The 24,041-nt window shown below is 37.2% G+C and overlaps 1 protein-coding gene across 9 annotated transcripts in view; it reads left to right on the forward strand.

Annotated features, from left to right (window-relative positions):
• Nek11 (NIMA related kinase 11) overlaps window positions 1–24,041 on the forward strand; it is a 307,831-nt gene that overhangs the window by 125,151 nt on the left and 158,639 nt on the right. For 5 of the 9 annotated variants that reach the window (XM_005327006.5, XM_040269806.2, XM_078043300.1 and 2 more), the window contains 5 exons: window positions 2,089–2,174; window positions 4,553–4,672; window positions 7,502–7,595; window positions 10,270–10,377; window positions 12,315–12,420. In XM_005327006.5, the coding sequence (XP_005327063.2) occupies window positions 2,089–2,174; window positions 4,553–4,672; window positions 7,502–7,595; window positions 10,270–10,377; window positions 12,315–12,420 (514 nt within the window). The remainder of the gene's footprint in view (window positions 1–2,088; window positions 2,175–4,552; window positions 4,673–7,501; window positions 7,596–10,269; window positions 10,378–12,314; window positions 12,421–24,041) is intronic. The other 4 variants (XM_040269805.2, XM_040269807.2, XM_078043298.1 and 1 more) reach the window with 3 other exon arrangements.

The raw sequence follows: 24,041 nt of genomic DNA on the forward strand, positions 1-24,041 counted from the left end.
GATTAAAAAGAAGGTAGTCAGGACAATCTGTTTGCAACTGTACATCAACACTAGTTCCCAGATGTGCCCAGAAATGGGATGTCGGGGCTTTCAATTTATGCCTAATCTCAACATCTACTCTATGGCTCTTATACTGACAGTTGTTACCTCAACACATTGGAATTATATCCCTACTAGGACAAGAATGCACCAATAATGATGTTAGTCTGGGATTTTCTTTGAGCATTTATTATTCCACTCCTTTATTATATGTAACTCACTAACACTTTTTATTTATTGAGCTCATTTTGTTTTCCTGTGGTTTAGAAAATTTGATATAGTAGATCTGCCTATGGTAGTAAGAAAGAAGCAAATGGTTTCTTCCCTGAGGGCTTTTTTTTTTCTTTTTTTAGCTTCTCTGGCTTTTGCAATACTAACCCCTAAGGCAGGTTTCTTCAGATTTCATGAAAAGATTTAATAGGAACCACAAGAGTTGTCCACCTTCCAAAATGTGCATATCTTTTCAGTCAGTGGACCAAGTTCTAAATCCAGAGGAAACAAAGGTGGTGATGATGTATACGCATTCTTGAGTGCCAGACACTGTGCTGACACTGGCGGGGGGGAGGCTAAAATGAAAGGAATGGGTATTGTTCTTGATCTTTTGAAGCATGACTGCTAGTAAGAGAACTCAGTGACCAAGGAAAAGTAGACAAATAAATGATCACAAGTATTAGGAAGAAAGTGAACAGGATTCTACAAAAAGTAACAGGTGGGGAGGGGCTTTGGTAGTCAAAGAAGGGGTAGGTACCATTTCAACACCAGTGAGCACAGGAGAAGGAGCCAGAATGTAAGGAATAATTTGAATCATCGGAAACAGCTAGTACAAAAGCCAGCCCTAAATTAAATTGTGCTCATGGAAGGTGGACATAGAGGAGAAGGTTCTTACACAAACACACACTCCCAGAGGAAACTTAAGGAAAACATGGAGAGGAAGTGTTAAGGAACTGGGCACCTCCAGTTCTCCCTATGTGCCAAGCATATTGGGCTCTGGGTAGTCCTCTATCAAAGGGAAATTAGTGCCAGCTAAAAGAGCCATCAATGTACAAAGAAACAAAAAGGATCTCAGGGAATCTGCCAAGACTAGGGTCAGGCAAGTGAGATACCTACCCAGGAACAAACTTAAAGGGAACACCAAAAACTCAATCAAGATAAATCATATATGTTTATGCAATAATCTAAAATCCAAAATAATACTAATTATCGCTGGTGAAGAATATTTAAAGTTTTAACAACAGATTCAACAGAACCAGGATTAGGGTAAAGCAAGGAAGTAGAATTGGGCAAGTTCAGTATTGGATCATGTCTTTATTTAAATATTTGATATTGTATTCTTCATAGCTTTTTGGACTTATTTTTTTTCTTTTTAAAATTTATTTCTTACATATATGACAATAGTGGGGTGCATTACATTCATAATTATCCATTCACAGCACAATGTTTTGTAATTCTGTATATAAAGTATGTTCACACCAAATTATGCCATTATACATGAGCTCTCTTATTTTTTGCATAAAATTCTTAATATACATTTATACCACCATTTATCATATCTCTGTTTGTATATAAGGACTTAATTTTGATTTTAAAAATAATATTGTATTTAACTATTATTTCTCTTGGTCGCAGAGTTTTTTGGTACCCACTTAGATTTTGTACCTAAAGTGAGTGCCTCATTTATTAAACCCTAGTTTTAGCCTGAGAATGTAGATTTGTCCATTCCAGGCTAGGATTTGGAGAAAGTGAGTATTCTTGGAGTTGAGAGCAGGCCTGCTTATAGTGGGTAACAAGGAGTAAGAGAGCAAGTAGTACAAGGTAAAGTTGGAGAGGTAGGCAGGAGCCTGACCCTGTAGGTCTTCTCTACCATGTAATTTTATATAACCTTTATATAGAGAAAAATAGTTACTATGAACTTAGTTTTCAAGCTCCCTGCCAGAGTCAATAATACCCCAAATCAGAAAAGGTACCTAGTAGTTTTATGTCCTTTCATTCATTTCATTACTGAAGAGGAATCTAATTTAGGTTTACCAGGATTATTATTAATTTTTTTAGCACCTGATGTGTAGATATTCTGAAATAACTCTGGAAGACAAGAATTTGGATTGTCAGAAGGAGGCTGCTCGGATAATTAATGCCATGTAAGTAATTGCTTTGTTTTTCAAAAGCCCATCCAGCATAAACGTTAAATGCATTTGTCTTTAAAAATCTATTAGAGCTAAGCTGACTACATGGAGCATTCTAGAATTCACTTAATCTTGCCAGGAAATTAAAGAGCTTCAGTAATGTAGCATTCCAAAGCTTTTTGCCCCAGGTGGTAGCAAATTGAAATCATAAAAGTTTAAACCACTGCACAGCTTACAGATCTGCAGGGTAGCTCCACAGCTGCCTTGTAAGTGTATAGAGAAATTAATATCTCAAACATTTAGTAACATTTATGCTAATGAGCCTTCCATCATAAGCATAAGTGGCTTTCACCCATTGTTTGTTTAATGTGAACTGGCAGAAGAATATGGGATTCTGGGACAATTGAAAATAAGCCAGATTTACTTCCTTAAAGTATGTATCTTCTTATATAAGAATTAGAAAAGTATGTTTTCAGAGAATTATAATTATTTTCTGCCCTAACTTCTCTTTTTCCTCATTCAAATTTTTTGTGCTATAACTTTCAGGAGCCTAGAATGCTATATTACTTCAGAATCACCATGTGTAACTGTGCATGCAGTGCACTGCACAACTCCTGGGACCACTGCTTTTAAAGACTAAATCTATAATTTTGCCAAACAAACTATATTTAATATTATAAAGACACACAGAGCAGAGCAGTCCCTCTTCAGCAGTGTACACGACAGTGAAGTGAGAACAGGAGACCTGGGGCTGGGGTTGTGGCTCAGTGGTAGAGCACTTACCTAGCACATGGGAGGCCCTGGGTTCCATCCGTAGCACCATATAAAAATAAATAAATGAAATAAAGGTTAAAAAAAGAGAATAGGGGTCCTAAAATAGGTTGATCTACAAGGCCAGATAGTCAGCAATATTTTTGTCACACCTAGTCCTGTGGGTTTCCTAACTGCAGCATTGTGGTCTCCATCCTCACATGCAAAGGGGAAACTTATCCACCAAGGCATCCAGTCTTTGTGTGAAGCATGATCTCCAGGTGAAGCACATTGTGCCTTAGGGGGCAAATTTTTAAGCATGCTTCTAATAACCTTGTTTTGTTGAATTTCTAGTTATTCTTTCAAGAAAGGTTGGAATTTCAAATTTCATTTTATTAACTGGAAATGTGAAAGTACTAGATATCTTATTTTTAAAATATTGAGCTAATTTTAGTTATTATTTTGCACTACAGTTGTGAAACACTTTGCCTTACACTGTTTAGAATTAACAGTGTGCTAGAATCTAATTATTTGGAGGGCATTTCATGTTGTGAAATATTGATTTCAATTAGTCACTCTTATTTTCAAGATCTAAGACTATATTTTAAGGAGATCTGTTTGGGTTTAGAAAATTGGATATATATATGCCTGAATTTGAACTTTGCTTGGTGACTCTGTTTGATGATATTACAGAGGAATGAGAACTGCTACAAAACTCATTACAATTCTCTTAGTGGTTCTTAAGGAAGGAGTGGATTATAAAAGGTGTTCTTTGATATTGATCCCTAACCAAGTCAGAAACAGAAGCAATTATCATTGGGAAAGTGGTTGTAGGCCTTTCAATAGTAGATTAATGTGAACACATTCCTTTTATTGAAGAAAAAGATTCTTAAGTAATAATATTATCTAACATTTTGAGGATTAATGACCATATCCTCAGCTCGGTATCTAATAAAATCCATTTACATGAACTCATTTAAAGGCAGGAAAACCCTATGAAGTAGGTAGTACTTTTTTTATATCATGGGTTAAGTAATTTGCCCAAGGGTACATAAAATGTAAGCTGGGAGGTTATGATATGAACCCAGGTTTAGTTGTTAACCTGGGTGATTAAGCACTCGTATAAGTCATACTCAGCAAAATACACCTATTGTGATACCATCATAAATACTTGCGCATACATTATCTCATGATACTTACTGTAGCCCATTCTTTACAGATGAGAACATTGAGGTTCAATTTCTCATTCAAGTCTATTGAGCTAATGAGTGGTAAAGGTGGGATTCAAATCCTACTTAACTCCAAAGATTGTATACCTATCCACATGGCTGAATTACTCTGACAGTCTTTTTGCTCCCTAATGACCACAATCCTAATTTTAGGTCTTACCATTGTGAAAACTAGTTATCGGCAATGAAATGAGCAGAAATTTGGAAAGTACATAATTTTCTTTTAAACAAAAATCTAATTTGAAAAATATTGTCAATTAACTATAGTCCTGGTTGGCTCATTACCTAGCCAGAGTTTATTAGTTTTTGCCTGGCCTGTCTTGAAATGCTTTTGCTTTCTCAGTAGTATTCTGTAAACGATTTGTTTAATTTTTCTAAGCATGTTAGCATGTGGGGAATCTTTATGATTTATAGGCAAAAAAAGATACACCTGCAGACTCTTCGGGAACTATCTGAAGTGCAGAAAATGACACCTAGAGAGAGGATGCGGCTGAGGAAGCTTCAGGCAGCTGATGAAAAAGCCAGGAAGCTAAAGTAAGCTGCCTTTCCTTTGGTACTCTATGCCTCCTGTGCTGCTCCCAGGGGCTGTGAAGGAATTCACTGAAGAGAAGACAAAAAAAAAAATCAAGAAACCAAAATGCATATGGTTATATATTTATTTGTTTATTCATTTACTCATTCGATCAAAAGATGATTGAGTCTTAGAGTGGATGCCAGGTACAATTTATATTAGGCTTTCAGTGTTGAGTGTAGAGAAAGATTGAAAATCAGGGAGTGTATTAGTGATGAAAATAGGGTCAGTCTCTTGAGTGAAACCTCATTGGTGCTGACATCTTCTATACAAACCCAAGCAACAGACTGAAAAGAAGCCTTTATTATTTTAATCTCATTCCCTAGGTGCTTGCTGTGTTTCTTCTACCAGGAGACCTAGCTGATCTACAGGGAGAAGAGGTTTTGCTGGCAGAAAATTTTTAGCTTGGAAGGCAGTAAAATGCAGTCAGTTCTGGTCTGTTAAAAGAGGCGTTTAGAAGTATATTTTTATGAAAAAGTATAATTTCAAGCATTGGGAAGGGCGTGGAAAACTTGTAAAGTTATTATAGAAAGAAGTATGGAGTTTCCCTAAAAATTTGAACATAGAACTTCTGTATGATCTCACAGACCTGCTTCTGAGTTTATATTCAAAGGAAATGAAATCAAATATTGAACAGATCTGCATTCCCATGCTCACTGCAACATTATTCACAGTAGCCCAAAGATGGAATCAAAGAGAAATGTGGACTGTACATACAATAGGATTCTCTTTAGCTTTTAAAAAGAAAATATATTCACATCAACTGCACCAACATGGATGAATCTGGAGGACATTAGGCTAAGTGAAGTAAGCCATCCATAGAAAGACAAATATTCATGATCTCACATATATATGAAATCTGAAAATATGGAACTAGTGAAGGTGGAAAATGAAATGGTGATTAACAGGGTCAGGGGCATGGATGAGGAGATTTAGACAAAGGTACAAAGTTGCAGTTAGCCAGGAAGAATTAGTTCTAGAGAGCTATTGTTCGTCGTAATGACTAATTAAGACATTGTAGATTTGAAAATTACTCAGTAATAGACCTTAAATGTTCTCACCACAAAAAAGTATGTGAAGTGATGTATATGTTAATTAACTTGTTCTAATCATTTTAACAATATATACATATATCAAAACATCATGATGTATACTATAAATATAAACTATTTTATCTGTTAATTAAATCTTATTAAAACTGAAAAAGATGTATGTATGAAGAGTGGAATATCAAAGAGCCTCGGACTCTCAATTTCTCAAATGCTTTTTTTCAGTTGCAAGGTTTTCCAATTCTCTAATTTTTCTTCTTTCTTCCTTCGCTTGCTCTTTGATAACTTAGAAATCCCAACCAAGGACTAGAGGGATAGATAAGTTCCAAATAGCAGATCTGCTTACTTTGTGATCATGTTTACAAAACAAACCTGAAACATGATTTAGAGATATCCTTGTACTCTGAATGAATATCATGATGAACCAAATAAGAATCTATCAGACTCTATTTTCCTTAACACATGCTTTCTTTAATATATGTGGAGAAAGATTTGCATCAAAGTGCAGTGATGTGCTGATAAACATTTAACAACCAGCTCTGGATTTAGAGTTAGCTGACTTGCTTGCTGATTTCTGTGTTGTAAATACTCCCACCATGGCCAATTTCGGCTACCAATGTGATGTTACTGAATGTTAGGAAGATATGTACACAGTGTGTTCTTGGGAGCCAATACTAGTTTATTTTTGTAAATCACTGTAGCACTGAGTGTGGGTTTTACTTGGAAAATATATTCACATAAATTCCTTGAGCCATTCCATCAACTCATAACCTCAAATTTGTTTATAATGTTAGTATCTCCATTGTACCATGATTCAGATCATTGATTGAGGATAAAAGAAAAACTTAAACTCTGATAGAAATGGATTAAAATGGCAGATTTAATAATTTACATGCATATTACAAATTATTCAGATTAAAACTATTTTATAGACCAATGGAAGTCATAAATCTTTCAAATGATGCACTAATATTTTCACATTTAAAAGTGATAGTGTTTACATAAAATTTGATGTTTATTTTATGAATGAATTGTATTGGAATTTTGATCTTTGTTTCTAGAATAAAAGGGAACATGTGTTTTTAGTAAGAAAATGACTCTACTGTCAGAAAGGTTGAAATATATCCATTTTACAGACAAGAAAATTTAACTAGAAGGATGTTCAGTGACTTGTAGAAAATATCTAAGTATAGATTAACACACAAGTTATCATAAGAACTTAAATCTTCTAGTAGCAGACCTATTATAATCAATTCTCCCAGTTGGAAATAAATAAAGAAAACAAGGGAAATAAAATTTGTCTACAGAAGAAAATTTTCTTCCACAGTGATGCCTATATATTTTTCATAAATTATTTGGTATGTAGTATCTCTTTTTTCCCTGGCTTGTGTGTTGGTTTACCCTGAAAACATTTTTCATGGTGTTAGTATATGTCAGGCACTGTGGAAACCCCCATCATCATATTCAGGATGCACAGGGAGGAATTGTCTTCTCCTTATGCTGCATTTGAGAATTTCTAAGAATGAATAATGAATCAGAGTATCCCTGTGTGTGATTTAAAAGAGAATCAAAGTTTAAAAGTGTTATGCACAGCATACTACTTCCTGAGCGAGAGACCAGATGACCTGGCTTCCCACCAGCCTAGTCTGCCCATGATCCCTGAATAGGGATCATATATATTTGTAGATAAGACATAGTTTTAGAAATTTGAGTTACTTTTGTATGTTCACTTTAAATTTGCAGAAAAATTGTGGAAGACAAGTATGAAGAGAATAACAAGCGGATGCAAGAATTGAGATCTCGGAACTTTCAGCAGCTGAGTACCAATGTGCTTCATGTAAGTATCTCTTAAATTTTACATAAGACTCCTTCTTGCTTCAGATTCTATGTATTCATATAGGTAGTTGTATAGGAAAAGGGACGGGTTAGAAAACAAAAGCACCATGACCAAGTTTCCAATTCCAGGAAGGATTCTAGAATGTAGGCCATCAATTGGTGAAACCACTAATTCAAAGATCCACAGAAGTGGATCAGGTGATGTATCCATCACATTTATTGAGTGCCTACTATGTATTTTATAAAGGATTGGCACTGAATACAAAATTGATGGGTTAAATAACTATATCTTAGAACACATATGTGTATTTCTAATTTTTAATTCCACCCATGTTGTAGATGTCTTACCTCTTTAGTTCATTGACCTTTCTTATTTTTATTCTTTCCCTTTTTATTGTCTGTCTCCCACTTATGTGTATTGTGTTAATAACTTCATTCAAACTCTGAAGAACCACCATAGCTATCTGATAACGAATAGGGTTGTAGGTTTACATGACATGGATCCCAAATTCATATCCTCTATATTCCAAATCTTTGAATAGCAAATGCCATTTTCAAAGGCCTGTGGAGATATTTTCAAATGTTGAAAATATCTCCACAGGCCTTGGGGTAGGTTCTGATGCTCAAGATAATCTTTATGAGGTCATATTTGGTTACTCAACATCAACACTAACTCATAGCTCTCCTGGTAAAAGCAATTTGGGTTGGAGATATTTCTCATTCATTCAGTGGAAATTCCTGCATGTGAAAGATATTCTTACCTTTCACAGGAAGAGTCAACCTCCCCCAGAGGCTGTGGGGAGAATCCTTTGAACCCTGAGGATGCTAATTCTGTAGTAGTGTAGTATCAGAGGCCCCAAATCAAGGGACATTCAAACCTTAGCAGAGCTCACTCTCAGCTAGGTAGGGCCTAGGTACACTTGTTTACTGCCCTTCTGAGGAGGAGAGCTGCTAGTGAACTACCTTTATCAAATATTTAGGGGTTCTAGATGCCTTAGGGTTCTGAAAATCCAAAATTGTACCAAATAGGGGGCAAAACTTCCTCTGAGCTCACAATCTCCCTCTGTTTACTGGACCAGTTAGCAGATACTGAGGAAATGCTGGACATACATGCTAAATCCCACTCTGCTTCTTCACCCATCTGGTACCCCTCTCAAGTAAAGCCAGCTGTGGGATCTTTTTGCAGGTCCCAAAGACTTGGGAGATGAGGTTACAGACCCTAGTTAGTGGAGAAATTGTTGGCTGAAAGGATACAGGGTTCAGCAGCAGGGTTAGATTCCTATTTGATGCTACCATGATGTGGAATGATCCAAGCCCTCTAAAAACCTAGCACCTTTCCTCAGACTTTGTGGGCTCTGCAAGGAAAACCTGTGGATGTGGATCTTTTCCCCTGATTCTGAGACTGAGAACTGCACATTTTCATAGATCCAAACAAGGGGGGCTGGCAGGATTATAAGGATTCTGTTCGTTAATGTGTGTAAACTATTTATTCTGGACAGAAACTGGGATGCTTTTTTCTGGAATTCTCAGGGACCCCTGATTCTAAGAGACTTTCCCCTAAGACTGGAAGTTGCATTTTGTTTTATGAACTAATGACTTTATTTCTGAAGTTACTATATGGCAAATAAAAGCATATTCTCAAGTATGATCTTTAGTGTTATTATCTAATAAGTTACTTTTTGCTTTCCTTCTTTGACCCCTCAAGATAATCATTTTGTGTTCTTTTTTCTGATATAAATATTATCAGCATTATAACTAGGTTGTATGGTTTCCTGTCCTCCCATCCTCCTATATATCAGGGTGTCTCGGAGACTAAAGATAACTCTGAGACCATATGGCAGGCAGAATCTCAGGAGATTTTGTTATCCATGTTATCCCACAGAACATGGGAGCTAGGCAAAACATCCAGATATTGGAACAACTGAGAAAAAAGAAGATTTTATAAAAATCATGATTTCCTCAGTGAATTCTCAATTCCATCCTCTGTCTATCAGCAATGAGCAAACGGAAAAGGTAGGGAGGTGCCCAGTGCTGCCCTGGCCAGAGATTTTCGTTCATTCATTGATCTTCCAAGGTTTAATGCTTATCAGCATCTCTAGGCCTGAGCTTTCCAGAAGCATGTGTCCTAGTTTATGTATTGATGGGAGCAGAAAATGCTCCAGTCTGTGAGAGTCTTAAATCTATTCTCACAGATTATGTCCTTTTCCCAGCTGGTTCAGCCCTGCATGGTTGCTCAGCTCTTCCAGGCTCCCTGCTCCCTTTTGTGCTGTTGTAACAGCCACTTCTCTCTGGCCTATTGTTAGCTTCCCATCTTCTCTCTTCCAAAACTTCACCTCCTCTTCTGGAAAACCTTCTGACCTTTGATCTCCACAATCAACTGGCTCTTGCTCAAATTCCTATGGCTTATAGTAACATTTCTCAGAATTCAACATGTACCTGGGAGGCCTATGGATCTTGTTAAAATGCAGGTTCTGATTTATTTGTTCTGGGGTTGGGGGTGGCTGGAATAGTGCATTTCTAACAAGCACTCTGCCAATTCCAAGGCTGCTGGCCCAAGACCATACTCTGATTAATTATGGATTGAAAATAGGGCTCCTGAAAGCAGCAGTTCACCTCCAGATAAAGGAAGACCTGGAAAAACCTCCAATGAACAGATCTTCTTATAATCTCTTTAGGAAAAAAATTACTTAATGGGAACAGAAGAAAAGGGGGAGCAAATGGAGAGAAGACTTTCTTGTTCACCCCAGGAGGAGGATGGAGAGAGACAGCCAGGCAAGGAAGAGGCAAGTTTAATCACATCCACAGGCAAAAGAGTGAGATGGGTTTAATGATATTCACTGAACAAAGAGGAAGAAAACCAAAGTCAAACATTTTGCAGAGGGACCTGAAGGTTTTTTAAATATCATGCATTGTTGAACTGAGATAGATGAAATAAAATATAAGAAAGAAAATGGATGAATCAGATGCAAGAGGCTAAAGAAAAATGTGATAAAGAAGAAGAGGAAAATGCTCCCTTCTTTGAATGCTTTTATTCCCCTGCCTCTACACATATTTACAACTTAATTTCTTCCTAATCTCATTGGGGACTCTCTTCTCAATTCCTTTTTCCTTTTCTCTTGAATGGCTGAAGCAAGCCCCTTTTTTATTTCAGAAGCAGTCATAGGAGAGAATCAGTTATGGGAGGGAATGAACTCATTGTTACATGTTATAAAAATTCTCTGAAGCATTTGAGAGAGTCACTTGCTTTGTTTTTCAGACCCTAACTGACAACATCTTTTACTTTGGCAGGCAGTTTCTGCTTGGCTGAATTTGGGCTTTGAAATCTTGAAGCACAGTTGAATGTAGGTAGACTGATATTAGGCACCATTTCCTTAAAGAATGGTATCTTAAAAACAACTATGTACCATAATATAAAAGATAAGCCCCATTTATCTTTTTGGTATATATTTGCGCTGGTGTCCAGGTTGGGTTTCTGTGAAAAGTGCATGTCAGAGCAGGTCTCCATCATGCATGGAATGGTAATGGGGATCAAAGATGAGATCAAGTCCTTCTATACTAAAAGAACAATTTTAACAACTCTATTTGTTCTCTTAAAAGAGGACCTTAGCAAATCAAAATCACTTGAGAGTCCAAGTACTTATTTTCAAATAAGTGCTAAAGCACATGTAAAATCACATTTCATGCAATTTCTACTCTTTGTTCTTGAAGTTCTCTGTGTACCATCAGTGATCCTTTGAAATCTGGAATTCAGTTGTACTTCCTGAAATAATTACGTATATAGTATAGAAAATAGACTTTTAAAAACTACTTTATGAGCATATTCTCACAAATGCTACATCACAGTGTGGCATAGCTTCATTTTTACGTATTTATTTAATATTAGTTTAGGATGGTAATGTGGGTCAGTGGTAGAGTGCTTACCTGGCATGCAGAAGGCCCTGGGTTCATTTCCTAGCACAGCAAAATAGAAAACAAAAGACATAAAGATTATTTTTTTTCCTTTTAATTTCCTTCTTAATAAGAAGATATTCTTGGAGTAGCTCTGCATCAAAGCCATTTATCAAGGAAAAGAGGCCAATTTACCATCCATTCTAGGTGGCAAACATATACACACTCAAAACTGGAGAGGAAAAGGACAAGATGATTTGTTGAAATACTTATTGATATGTTTATGAAGTTTACCTTTGTTTATTTGAAGTAAGAATTTTAAGTGTTCTCTTAGATATTTTGCTTTTAAGAAATTAAAATTCATAGAATCATGGAGTTTTTAAAGCTAGACAAGAAGCTGGAAGTCATTCAAGCCAATGCTTTTTAATTTTGAGATGAAGAAAAATTCAGGACAGGAATGACAAAGGTGGGGTGCCCTGGGTGCAAAATAGAAAGCATCACTCCTAGCTGCCAGTGGAGCATGCACTTGCCTGAACCTGAGTATTAATTTTTTACTCTGGGCATCCTGCTTGACATACTAGTCATGGACCTAAACCTGAGGGCTGTGAAGGTCAAATGTTTTGCCCAAGGTCACCTGTCTCATTGATTCAGGACTATTTTTCTCTTAACCCAAGTTACTATCTTAAAGTTCGAAAAAGTTATTATGTTTAAGGGAGAGGATTTGGTAGGTTTTTGTTTCCAAATAGTCTTTTAAACAAGAATATGATCTCATTTGTGGTAGCCCTATTTCTTTCTGTCAACTTCTGATGAATTATTAATTTCCTCCCATAAGGAATTAGATGAACCAGCTTCAGAGAACCTGCCTGAGTCTCAGCCTATTCCTTCCCTGGACTTTGACTCAAGTACCGAAGAGGCCATCACTGACCTTGAACATAATGGTATGTGTTTGCATCAGCTGTCATCAGAGGGCTTGGCTGCCTGCAGTGGGCCTTGCCAGCCTCTAAGAGAAGCTCTGATTGTACGTGACCACTCTCTATCAGCTTGCCAGCATTGGGCCATGACCAGGATGAAAAACAGATTAACCAAGCATTTCTTTCCTCTCTATGTTCTTCGTAATAGTGAACACAGTTGGAAACTCACATGGTGGGGTACTATCTCTGAATGGATTACATGTTATCATCATTGACCTGATTATGAAACAGTGTAGGACTGACTGTAAATGCTCTGAAGTGCAGTTTCCCTCTCTTATAGATTGTTCCCCCAGCCCTTATAAATTTATATTAAAGAAATGAAACCATAATTTTTGTAAAATCAACTATTCAGATGGACAAGAATTGCTAGAAAATAAAATTGCTTAGAGCTGTTACCTAAATGGATGATATACATCATCCATGAAAAGCATAGATTTTAGAGTAAAAAAGCTGGCCCTATCAGAGAGGCCCCTGGAAACTTATTCTTCCAGGTCTGAGGTGAGGCAAAGAACCTCACCCCCCCACCGGCACCAAGGCCAAATTTGGGGGCCAACAGAGGTGAGGCAAAGAACCTCACCCCCCCACTGGTGCATAGGCCTATTCCACAGGTATGGCTATATACTGGACCGGTAGGTAGTCAGTGACGGGTATGATTCGGTTGCAGTGGTATCAACCTAAGATAGGAGGCTGACGCATAGAGGTCAGTTTTCCGATGACGGGTAAGAACCATATGTTGAATTGGACATACCTATCAGGCACGGTCCCTAGCCACATTGCCTGTTGCTTAATTAAACAGAAGGGGACAGATGCTAGGAGCCACAGCAAAAGTATTATGATACATGGCACCTTTGGTTTAGGTGACTGCCAGCTAGCCATTGAGATGATATGATTATGTTAAGATTTACATTCATATGGAAATTGGACTCCTGCTGTTCACCTCGCCTGCTACGGGACTCATGTTACGGGACTCATGTTACGGGACTCCCGGAGAGTTCCCATTGGTTGGGGAAGGATAATAGGAGGGAATTTCCGGGGGAGGCCGGTTCCGGTAGACAACACACGTGTGTGGACCTGCTTGCTAGCAGGGCGCACACGGGGCACTGGCGGCCTTTTTAAAATAAAACTTTGTTTCTGCTTGAGTGGCTTGTGATTCTGTGCCCAGCCGGGTTGCGGCAATTGGTGGCCCGTATGGGGAACACCCGAAGCTTAGAGGTAAATAATATCGCTCGCCCCTGAGGAAAGGCAACAGAATGGGTATTCTTGTTTTGATTTATTTTGTTTTTATTTCAAGCTCCCTAGCCTTACAATTTCCTCAGGCGAACTGGGGAAAATGGTTGGCTCAAGGTTTGAAGTTATTCAGCCCTGAAAAAGAGGAAATTGATATAACCATTCTCCTCTCTGTTTTTGTTTCATTCTCTTTTGGCTTTGTTCTATCCTATCTTATTGGGTTGCGTTACCTTTATAGTAGATTAGAATCTAGTAAAAAACAAACCGAAAGACTGTTAAGTAAATTGTTAGAGGTCCAAGCTATGGTAGAAAACTTATTAGGTCAAGCAAAAGAGAAGGTCTCTCAAGCTAGTCAGACAGAGGAAGATTTGAAGAAAGCAAGCTCAGGGGAAAAACAGCCATCAGATAGGGAGGCTGCTACTAACTCCGTTCTATCACCAGAGGGCATAATTCAACCAACAGCTCCACCTGCAGCTGAGCGGCCCTCAACTTCCATAGTTGATGGACGGAATCCTGAGGCAGGACCCCAAAAATTAGCATGCCCTGTACTTGAGCGGGCAGAAGGGCAACGAGTTTACCGTGCTTTAGATTTCAAAATAATAAAGCAATTAATGGAAGCTATAACAACTTACGGTCTGCAGGCACCCTTCACAATAAGTATGGTTGAATCTATTATCAACTTGGACTTGACACCAGCAGATTGGGCTAGCGTGTGTTGGTCTGTGCTAAATGGAGGACAATATTTATTATGGAAAGTTGCCAATGAGGAATTTTGCATGGAGACAGCTAGGCGAAATGCAGCAGCCGGTTACCCTCAAAGAAATATAGAAATGTTATTAGGGAAGGGACCTTATGAGGGTCAGAGACAGCAAATTGAATATGACCCTGGCGTATACGCACAGATTGCTGTAGATGCATTAAGGGCATGGAAAACTTTGCAGGGTCAAGGAGATTTACAAGGTCAACTATCTAAGGTAATACAAGGAACTAATGAACCCTACGCTGAATTTGTAGATAGACTTATTCAGACAGCCTCTAGAATATTTGGAAATACAGAACAGGCAATGCCATTTATAAAACAACTGGCTTATGACCAAGCAAATCGTTGCTGTAGAGAGGTCATTAGACCATGGAAACATGAAGATTTAAACACATATATTAAATTATGTAGAGACATTAACAAACAAGGGCAAGTCTTAGCAGCAGTACAACAGGCTTTAGATGCCAGGCCAAAAACATGCTATAATTGTAATCAAACAGGACATTTTAAAAGGAATTGCCCCATAGGAGGGTTTAACAAAGCTAGGTATCAAAGGAATAGAATCCCGGGTATTTGCCCATGATGCCATAGAGGGAGACATTGGGCTAATGAATGCCGTTCTCAAACCACCATAGAGGGTATTCCATTATCAAAAAATGGACAAGGACCAAGTGTCTACCCACAATATCGTGGAGAAAGGTATCAGGCTGGGCACAGAATCACAAGCCGCTCAAGCAGAAACAAAGTTTTATTTTAAAAAGGCCGCCAGTGCCCCGTGTGCGCCCTGTTAGCAAGCAGGTCCACACACGTGTGTCGTCTACCGGAACCGGGGGCCCGGACCTCCCCCGGAAATTCCCTCCTATTATCCTTCTCCAACCAATGAGAACACTCCGGGAGTCCCGTAACATGAGTCCCGTAGCAGGCCAGGTGAACAGCAGGAGTCCAATTTCCATATGAATGTAAATCTTAACATAATCATATCATCTCAATGGCTAGCTGGCAGTCACCTAAACCAAAGGTGCCATGTATCATAATACTTTTGCTGTGGCTCCTAGCACAGGTCTTAGTTTCTTTATTCATGAAACAAACAACATTTTCAGGGTTATTGTAAAGAACAAATGAGATGAGGCATATAAATACTTAGCACACATTAGGAGCTGAAGAAAGAAAAGCAGTTATGTTAATTTGTGGGGGCTTTATGAATGTACAGGTTTTCTTAGTCTTGCTCACCACTCTCCCCAGTGCCTAGAATAAAGTGCCAGAAACATGGAAATTCAATTTCTTGAATGAATGACCAATAAATGAATGAATAATATATTAGTCTAGACTTCTGGGAGGCAGATGCCAAGATAGGACTAAAATGCATGGTTATTTTTAGGGAAAATACCTGCATGAAAGGAAATAGGAAAGCAGCTGGGAGAGGTAAGGAGAACTGTCAGACACTGTCAGACTATGATTAAAGTCTTATTCTAACTAAACATGCTTGGTGTAAGTGTTCTCATCTGCTGTGAGCCAAAGTTAGCAAGGTATCACAAAGTCCTCCAGCAAAGCCATCCATTGGAGGCCAGCTGTACTGTGCTGTCTTCTTTGGAGAGGGCCTCTGAGAGAATGTGGAGGATTTCAAAAGCATAGCAGCTGGGTCGTGGGCCACTTGTACTCCCTATAGTTAGTTGGAAGTCTGCCAGGTCTTGGGCAGTAGGATAGTTTTCTTCTCAAATTGAGAATTAGGATAGTGAAGCTTGGATTGTTTGGTCATCTCAGCACACATTTGCACTTAAGATTCTCCGGATAGAGCTCTTAGAGGTTGAGCTACTTCCTTCAGCTGTATGGATACTAGCACCTAAATACAGGGACTAACAAAGCTTTTAAATCAGTTTTTAACAGTAATGCTGCAAAAGCATTTTGAAACAGATATAATTGACAAATGAATATGTATATGAGAGGGACTTGTGTTAGATCTTATATAGGTATTTCTTTAATATATTGTTTGTTAGTTTCCAACAGTGAAATTTGGAAGAATGGGAATATTCCATGGACCCTTCTTTCCAATAACAGAAAACTGAGAAAGTTAGGCCATTTTGTGTAGCACCTGATAAGTGTGGCTTGTGTTGAGCGGTAGGGAAGTGTCATTGTCCCAGGACAGTATATTGAATTGAGTGGTCTAGAACCAAGAATTTGGGCTCATCCTCCTAGCTTCAAGTAGGGAAAAGTACCTATTAATGCATTTCTGAGATGATAAGCCTAAGACACTAATCATTTTTCATAAGGAGCTTTAGAACACCTGCTTTCTAATGCAGCCATACCCCTTCCATTTCCCTCAAACTGATGGGTAGGAGCAATAGGTTTATGAGAAATAGTCAAGCATGTCAAGTGAATTGGACTTTCAAAAGGCAGAAAGTCTTTGTTGTGTGTCTGTATGCTAATTTTTGTTAAATGAAGTAGACAAATTACTCCTAAGCTACCCCTGATTGCAGATTCCAGCCACTATTGGTAGACCTGAGCTGCTGTCCTTACTTTTCATTCTGTGTTTTGTTGTTGAGGTTTCATTATGGTAGACCACACATTGATTTACCAGGTAAACTGGAAATGGTCACATCTATTTCCTTGGCCACCTTATTTATGCAACAAAGAAACACTACTTAGATCACTGTAATATGCTGTAAGGTAAACAAAATTCCGAACTTAAAACAAACAAAAAAAGTAGTTTTAGTTGGTCAGATGCCTTGTAAAATACTTTTAGCATATCCCATATGTTTTCTTCTCTGTAAATTCACATTTATAAATACAAATTTTTCTTAAACATTAAGTTGAAAGAGAGACTTAGAATTGTGAAAATGCAACCTTTGGGTTTGACATCTCATTAGAATGGTGAGCAAATACAGGATGATTGTTGATCACATAGCTTCATTATGAACTTTTGAAACATGAGACTGATTAAATGGCTAATTATTTTCCCAAGGCTCTTTGCTTTTTAGAAGATTTGGCACCAAGAGGACATTTTTGTTTATTTTATTTTACTTTTTTTCTAGCATGTATATACAAAGTAAAATTACTCAGTCATTTTTTTTTAAAACTCCTTCACCAACTATTTAATCATTCTTTGATCTTGAGCTGGAAATTCTCATTGGGATGTATGGAGCTGTAGAAAAAGAAGGCAGGACAAGACATTATTTGTTTGATGTGCATTTAGTTGGCTATAGGTGATTTCATCTAGCCAAAGTCATGGTTACCAAAGTTATTATAATCAAACGAATAAGTAAAACTACAGTGTTAAATTATTTTAAAATAATTCCTTATATTTAATGCTGATTCATCTCTTGCAAATTAATTTTTTCAAAGTCTTTCCTTGCACTCTGGCCTTATCTTCAGTAGCTCATAACTGACTTGCTCAAGTATTTCTTGCAAAGTTGATATAGCCTGAGACTCATGAGCTTGGATCTGCCCAGGACATAATCCCTTAGTCAGCCTATCCCTTAATCCCTTAACCCATACCTGAAAGGCATGAAGACTGCAGGCCTCACATGCCTGTCTACATCCTGACCAGCTACCACCTCTTAATTTCCCTTTTATCTATTTCTGGAGCAAGTCCTGAGGCTCCTCTTAGTACCTGGAGAAAACTTGGACCTCATGGGGGTTATACTTTGTTTGCCTGTAGGAAAGCCACATGCCTTTTTTTCAGTTGTGGGTATAGGGAAGAGAGAAATCCCCTCCTCTCTCCCTTAGTTCTTCTGTAGGCTTTTTGGCCAAATCTAGGAAACTAATTAACATAAAAGCTGATTAACAAAACTAAAGCATAAAGTTTTATTAATTTTACATGTACACAGGAATCTTTACAAGAGAGTAAAATCCAAATAAATGACCAAGGCATGATGCTTTTATACTTTTGGACAAAGAGCAATAAATTTGTGAAGAAATGACAGGACAAGTGGCTGTCTGGACTTGGATAGTAAATTCTAAGGATGTTACTATGCTATGTATATGGGGGTGATGTAGAAGACAGTGGAAGATAAGGGTTACTTCAAAGAGTTTATTTCCTCAGGTTCATTGCCGCCCCAATATCAGTCTCTGATGATCAGGCTATTTTCCAACCTTGGCACGTGAAGCAAATCCCTTCCGAAAGAATCTTTATGGCTTTGTTGCATCTGGGGAAGGATAGCTCAAATGGCCTTTCTTACAGTTTCAGTTACTCAAGTGATTTCAGCTTGATATAACCAATATACCTATCTGGCATTATTTCTAGATGGCTTTTCTTTAACTCCTTCATGGACTACTCTGTGACTCAAACATTATTTCTTCTTTTTAAATGTCCAAGTAGAAATAAGGTGATTTGAACGTAATCATGGTATTTTTTATTGTTTTAATTTTTTAAAAAGAAAACCTCTGCTGACTCAAGAAATGACATTTCTCTGCCTGGTCTAGATCCACCTCCACCCACCTGCATGGGACCCAGGCCTAGGATAGGCCTAGGTCCATTCCACCACCAGAAGACACCCTCCAGAGCACAGGACCGCCTCCTCTGACCAATGAACCCCCGCCGAAGCTCTGGCCTGGTTCAGATGCTTCACTGACCTGTGCAGGACCCAGGCCCAGGGTAGGCCTGGGTCTGCCACACACACATACCCCTGCAGCCAGCCTCAGGCCAGGCCTAACCCACTTCCATCTTGGAACTCTGCAGACATCCCCACAGCCTTCTCCACACAGTAGCCTTTACCTTTTGCTAACAGACAGGGCCTAGAAGCAGCTGAATCTTGGAGCAGGCATCCCAAAGATAGTGTAAGGCCCACCCTTTCAGCCCCAATCACTGAAAGACCTGCATCCATTTTGGGGCACTTCCACTGCTATCTTGAGTTACCTCTGCTATTGCCACCACCACCTTTAGTTTCACTAGCACACATTGAGGCACAGCTTCAGGGTCTGGAAGCTCAACATCAAGGTGAGGTACAAGTAATAACAGAGCCCATGGACAGTGAAGTTGATGAAATGTCAGAGAAGGAGTTCAGAATAAACGTAATTAAAATGATCTGTGAATTAAAGGATGACCTAAATGAACAAAAATAGGCAACAATTGATCACTCCAACAAAGATATAAGAGCAAATATAGGTAGCAAAAGACTATTTCAAGAAACAGAGACTCTGAAAAAAAATCAGAAATCCTTGAAATGAAGGAAACAATAAACCAAATTAAAAACTCAATAGAAAGCATAACCAACAGACTAGATCACTTGGAAGAAAGAATGTCAGATAATGAAGACAAAGTATACAATCAGGAAAATAAAGTTGACCACACAGTGAAGACCATAAGAAACCATGAATAGAACATCCAAGAATTATGGAATAGAATAAAAAGACCAAATCTAAGAGTTATTGAGATAGAGGAAGGCACAGAGTTTTAAATCAAAGGAATTCACAATCTCTTCATTGAGAAAAATATCAGAAAATTTCCCAAGTATGAAGAATGAATTGAAAAATCAAATTCAAGAGGCTTACAAAACGTCAAATGTACAAAATTACAACAGATCTACACCAAGGCACATTATAATGAAAATGCCTAGCATACAGAATAAGGATAGAATCTTAAAGGCCATAGAGAGGAATCAGATCACATATAGAGGGAGGCCAATTCATATATCAGCAGATTTTTTAACCAAGACCCTCAAAGCCAGAAGATCATAGAATAACATATACCAAGTTCTGAAAGAAAATGGATGCCAACCAAGATTCTTATATTTAGCAAAATAAACTTTAGATTTGATGATCAAATAAAAACCTTCCATAATAAACAAAAGTTAAAAGAATTTACAACTAGAGTGAAAGTCTGCACTACAGATATCCTCAGCAAAATCTTCCATGAAGAGGAAGTGAAAAACAAGAGTTAAGGGAGGTATTACACTAAAGGAAAAACTAATCAAAGGAGAAAGCAAGTCAAGTTAAATACCAAAGATAAAATAACTGGGAATATAAATCATGTCTCAATAATAACTGTGAATATTTATGGCATAAACTCACCAATCAAAAAACGTAGACTGGCAGATTGGATTTTAAAAAACAGACCCAACATTATGCTGCCTCCTAGAGACTCATCCCATAGGAAAAGACATCCACAGACTCAAAGGGTTGAGAAAAATCATACCACTCACATGGACTATGGAAGCAAGCAGGGGTTTCCATTTTCATATCAAATAAAGTAGACTTCAAGCTAAAGTTAATCAAAGGGGATAAAGAAGGACACTACATATGGCTCAAGGGAAACACACATCAATAAGACATAACAATTATATATGCCCCAAACAATGGAGCATCTATGTTCATCAAACAAACTCTTCTCAAGTTTAAGAGTCAAATAGACCACAACACAATAATTCTGGGTATCTTTAACACACCACTTTCACCACTGGATAGATCTTTCCAAAGAAAAACTGAACAAAGAATGTATAGAACTCATTAACACAATCAATAACTTAGACTTAACTGATGTATATAGAATATTTCATCCTTCACCAAGCAAATACACATTCTTCTCAGCAGCACATGGATCCTTCTCTAAAATAGACCATAATATTATGCCACAAAGCAACTCTTAGCAAATACAAAAAAGTAGAGATACCTACTTTGCATTCTATCAGATCATAATGGAATGAAACTAGAAAACAATGATAAAATAAAAAATGAAAGCTTCTCCAACACCTGAAGACTAAATAATATGCTATTGGATGAAAAATGGGTTGCAAAAGAGATAAAGGAGGAGATTAAAAAATTCTTAGAGGCAAATAAAAACACTGATATAACTCAAGGGAACTATAGAAATCTCTGGGACACTATGAAGGCAGTAATAATAGGAAAGTACATTGGGGGCTAAGGTTGTGGCTCAGTGGTAGAGCACTTGCTTAGCGCGTGTGAGGCCCTGGGTTCGATCCTCAGTACCACATAAAAAAAATAATAAAAAATAAAGGTATTGACGACTGCAACTAAAAAATAAATATATATATAAAAATAGGAAAGTACATTGCATGGATTTCATTTCTTAAAAAAAGAAAAAGTCAACAAATAAATGACCTAACATTACATCTCAAAGCCCTAGAAAAATAAGAATAAACACCAAAAGCAATAGAAGACAGAAATAATTAAAATCAGCTGAAATGAATGAAATTGAAATAAAAGAAAAAATTGAAAAAATTGACAAGATAAAAAAAAGATAAAAAGTTGTTATTTGAAAAAATAAAATAGATAAACTTTTAGCCATGCTAATGAAAAGGAGAGAGAAAATTCAAATTACTAACATTACATGATAAAAAAGGAAATACCACAAAAGACACTACAGAAATACAGAAGATAATTAGAAATTATTTTTGAAAACTTGTACTCTAATGAAATAGAAACCATCAAAGGCATAAAAAAATTCTAGAGTCATATGATTTGTCCATACAGAATCAGGATGATGTATAATATGTAAACATCAATTTCAAGAGATGAAATAGAAGATGGCATCAGAAGCCTACCAACCAAGAAAAGCCCAGGACCAGATGAATACACAGCTGAGTTCTACAAGACCTTTAATGAAGAACTAATACCAATACTCCTCAAATTATTTTGTGAAATAGAAAAAAGGGAGCACTTTCAAACTCGTTCGATGAGGCCAATATCACCCTGAATGCAAAGACCAGGCAAAGACACATCAAAGAAAGAAAACTTCAGACCAATACCAATAACTCTAATGAACATAGATGCAAAAATTCTCCAAAAGTTCTGACAAATTAAATACAAAAGCATATCAAAAAGATAGTGCACTATGATCAAGTGGGGTTCATCCCAGGGATGCAAGGTTAGTTCAACATATGGAAATCAATAGATGTAATTCTTCACATCAATAGACTTAAAGATAAGAACAATATGGTCATCTCAATAGATGCAGAATAAGCATTCAACAAAATACAGCACCCCTTCATGTTCAAAACACTGGAAAAACTAGGGATAATGGGAACATATCTCAACATTGTAAAAGCTATCTATGCTAAACCTTAGGCTAACATCATTCTAAATGGAGAAAAATTGAATGCATTCCCTCTAAAAACTGGAACAAGATAGGAATACCCTCTTTTACCACTTCTATTTAACATAGTTCTTGAAACACTGGCCAGAGCAATTAGACATATGAAAGAAATTAAAGGGATGTGGATAGGAAAAGGAGAACTCAAATTGTCACTATTTGCTGATGATATGGTTCTATACCTAGAAGACTCAAAAATTCCACCAGCCAACTTCTAGAACTAATAAATGAATTCAGCAAAGTAACAGCATATAAAATTAACACCCATAAATTAAAGGTATTTCTGTATATCAGTGAAAAATCCTCTGAAAGGGAAATGAGGAAAACTACCCCATTTATAAAAACCTCAAGCAAAAAATAAAATACTTGGGAATCAACTTAATGAAAGATGTGAAAGAACTTTACAATGAAAACTACAGAATGCTAAAGAAAGAAATTAAAGAAGACCTTAGAAGATGGAAAGATCTCCCTTGTTCTTGGATAGCAGAATTAATATTGCCAAAATGACCATATTACCAAAAGCACTATACAAATTTAATGCAATCCTAATCAAAATCCCAATGGCATTCTTCATAGAAGTAGAAAAAGCAGTCATGAAAGTCATCTGGAAAAATAAGAGACCCAGAATAGCTAAAGCAATCGTTAGCAAGAAGAGTGAAACAGGTGGCATCACTATACCAGACTGTAAACTATACTGCAGAGCAATAGTAACAAAAACAGCATGGTATTGGCACCAAAATAGACTTGTAGGCCAATGGTACAGAATAGAGGACACAAAGACTAATTCACATAATTACAGTTATATTAGACAAAAGCCACAAAAAACGTACATTGGAGAAAAGATATCCTGTTCAACAAATGATTCTGTGAAAACTGGAAATCCATATGCAAAAAAAAAAAAAAGAAATTAAGCCCCTATCTCTCACCATGCACAAAACTTAACTCAAAGTGGATCAAGGACCTAGGAATTTAACAAAAAAACACTGTGCCTAATAGAAGAAAAAGTAGACCCAAATCTCCATCATGTTGGATTAGACCCCAACTTCCTTAATAAGACTCCTATCGCACAAGAAATGAAATCCAGAATCAATAAATGGTATGGAATCAAACAAAAAAGCTTCTTCTCAGCAAAAGAAACAATCAGTGAAGTGAATAGAGAGCCTACATTTGGGTAGCAAGTTTTTACCACATGCATGTCAGAGCACTAATTTCTAGGATATATAAAGAACTCAAAAATCTCAATGCCAAAAACCCAAATAATCCAATCAATAGATGTTCCAAGGAGCTGAAAAGACACTTCTCAGAAGATGATACACACTCAATCAACAGATATATGGAAAAAATGTTCAATATCTCTAGCAATTAAAGAAATGAAAATCAGAACTACTATAAGATTTCATCTCAGTCCAGTCAGAATGGAAGCTATTAAAATACAAACTACAATAAGTGTTGTCAAGGATGTGGGGGAAAAGATACACTCATACATTGCTGGTGGGACTGCAAATTGGTGCAATCAATGTGGAAAGCAGTACGGAGGTTTCCAAGAAATGGAATGGA

This window comes from Ictidomys tridecemlineatus, chromosome 3, assembly GCF_052094955.1.
Source record: "Ictidomys tridecemlineatus isolate mIctTri1 chromosome 3, mIctTri1.hap1, whole genome shotgun sequence".
Classification (NCBI taxonomy): Eukaryota; Metazoa; Chordata; class Mammalia; order Rodentia; family Sciuridae; genus Ictidomys; species Ictidomys tridecemlineatus.